We start from the raw sequence: 1,072 nt of genomic DNA on the forward strand, positions 1-1,072 counted from the left end.
TTGCGCCACACACGCACTTACACATGCACATACGGGGGGGGGGGGCACAGTGAGAGGGGGCCCAAGGATGGCGGGGGGGGGGGGGGGGGGGGGGGGGGGGGGGGCGGAGGAGGAGCGCGACCGAGGGCAAGAGCGAGGGCGAGGACGTACAGCTTCTCCTGGCCCGGGAAGGGCTGCTCGGCCGTTTCCGGGTAGTACTTGTCTCGGAGCCAGACAAAGAAGATCAGATACGAGATTGTGGAGGTGATCAGGTACATGACGATGGCGCCGAGGGTGAGCAGCAGCCAGGTGGAGAAGGCCAGCCGGGGGAAGTAAAGCTGGTCCGCCAGCGGCGTGAAGCCGGTCAGCTCAATGAGCGGCTCATAGAGGAGAGGACGCAGGAGGTACTCGTCGCCGAGCAACACGACAATGTCCATGTTGGCAGGGGGGGGGGGCGGGAGTGGGTGGGGACGAGTAGCACGGAGATGTGCGACTCGACGGAGGGGAGGAAAACACCGGGCGGGGAGGAGAAGGGAGGTAGGGGGTGAGGGCGGCGGTGTGGTCTGGAGGTGGGGGAAGATCTCTTCCCTGCGCGGCGTCGCGGTTCGCCTTGTTCCCTCGGTCCATGTCCCCTGCATGTGTGGGAGGGTGGGAGCACCACCGTGGCCGGGGGACCTCACGCAATCCTCGCGAGGCCACACGGGCGGGTGTGCCCGTTCAGCCTGCGAAGAAAGTCGGACGGGCCCAGATGCTGGGAGACCGGGATGGCCCGGGTTACGGGGAATTGTGCAGGTGGCTGCGCCGTTTACGATGGCAGTGGCGGCGGCGGTGGCGGCGCAACGGCAGCAGCGCAGCGGCGTCGGCGCGTCAGCCGCGGCCCGGCCGCGGCCCACCCGTGCTCACACACAAGGGGCATCCAGCTGGCAGATCCCGCGATGGCGGTCCGGCCTGATGGCAAGCCGTGCGGGCCCGGCCCTGGTGGGCACGCTCGACCCCACCCGCCAGCGCAGGGGACCGCTGGGACACCGAGGTCCGGCCTCCAAAGGCGCGGGCATGCTTGCACGCTCGGCGGGCGGCCAACGGAGGGGGGGGG

At 69.7% G+C, this 1,072-nt stretch overlaps 1 protein-coding gene across 1 annotated transcript in view; it reads right to left on the bottom strand.

Moving 5' to 3' along the window:
- H696_02521 (hypothetical protein) overlaps positions 1–437 on the bottom strand; it is a 1,533-nt gene extending 1,096 nt beyond the window's left edge. The window contains exon 1 of the mRNA XM_009496430.1: positions 151–437. Within this exon, the coding sequence (XP_009494705.1) occupies positions 151–416 (266 nt within the window). The 5' untranslated portion in view covers positions 417–437. The remainder of the gene's footprint in view (positions 1–150) is intronic.
- Between the last annotated feature and the right edge of the window lie 635 nt (positions 438–1,072).

The sequence above is a fragment of the Fonticula alba genome (genome assembly GCF_000388065.1).
Source record: "Fonticula alba strain ATCC 38817 unplaced genomic scaffold supercont2.3, whole genome shotgun sequence".
Lineage (NCBI taxonomy): Eukaryota > Rotosphaerida > Fonticulaceae > Fonticula > Fonticula alba.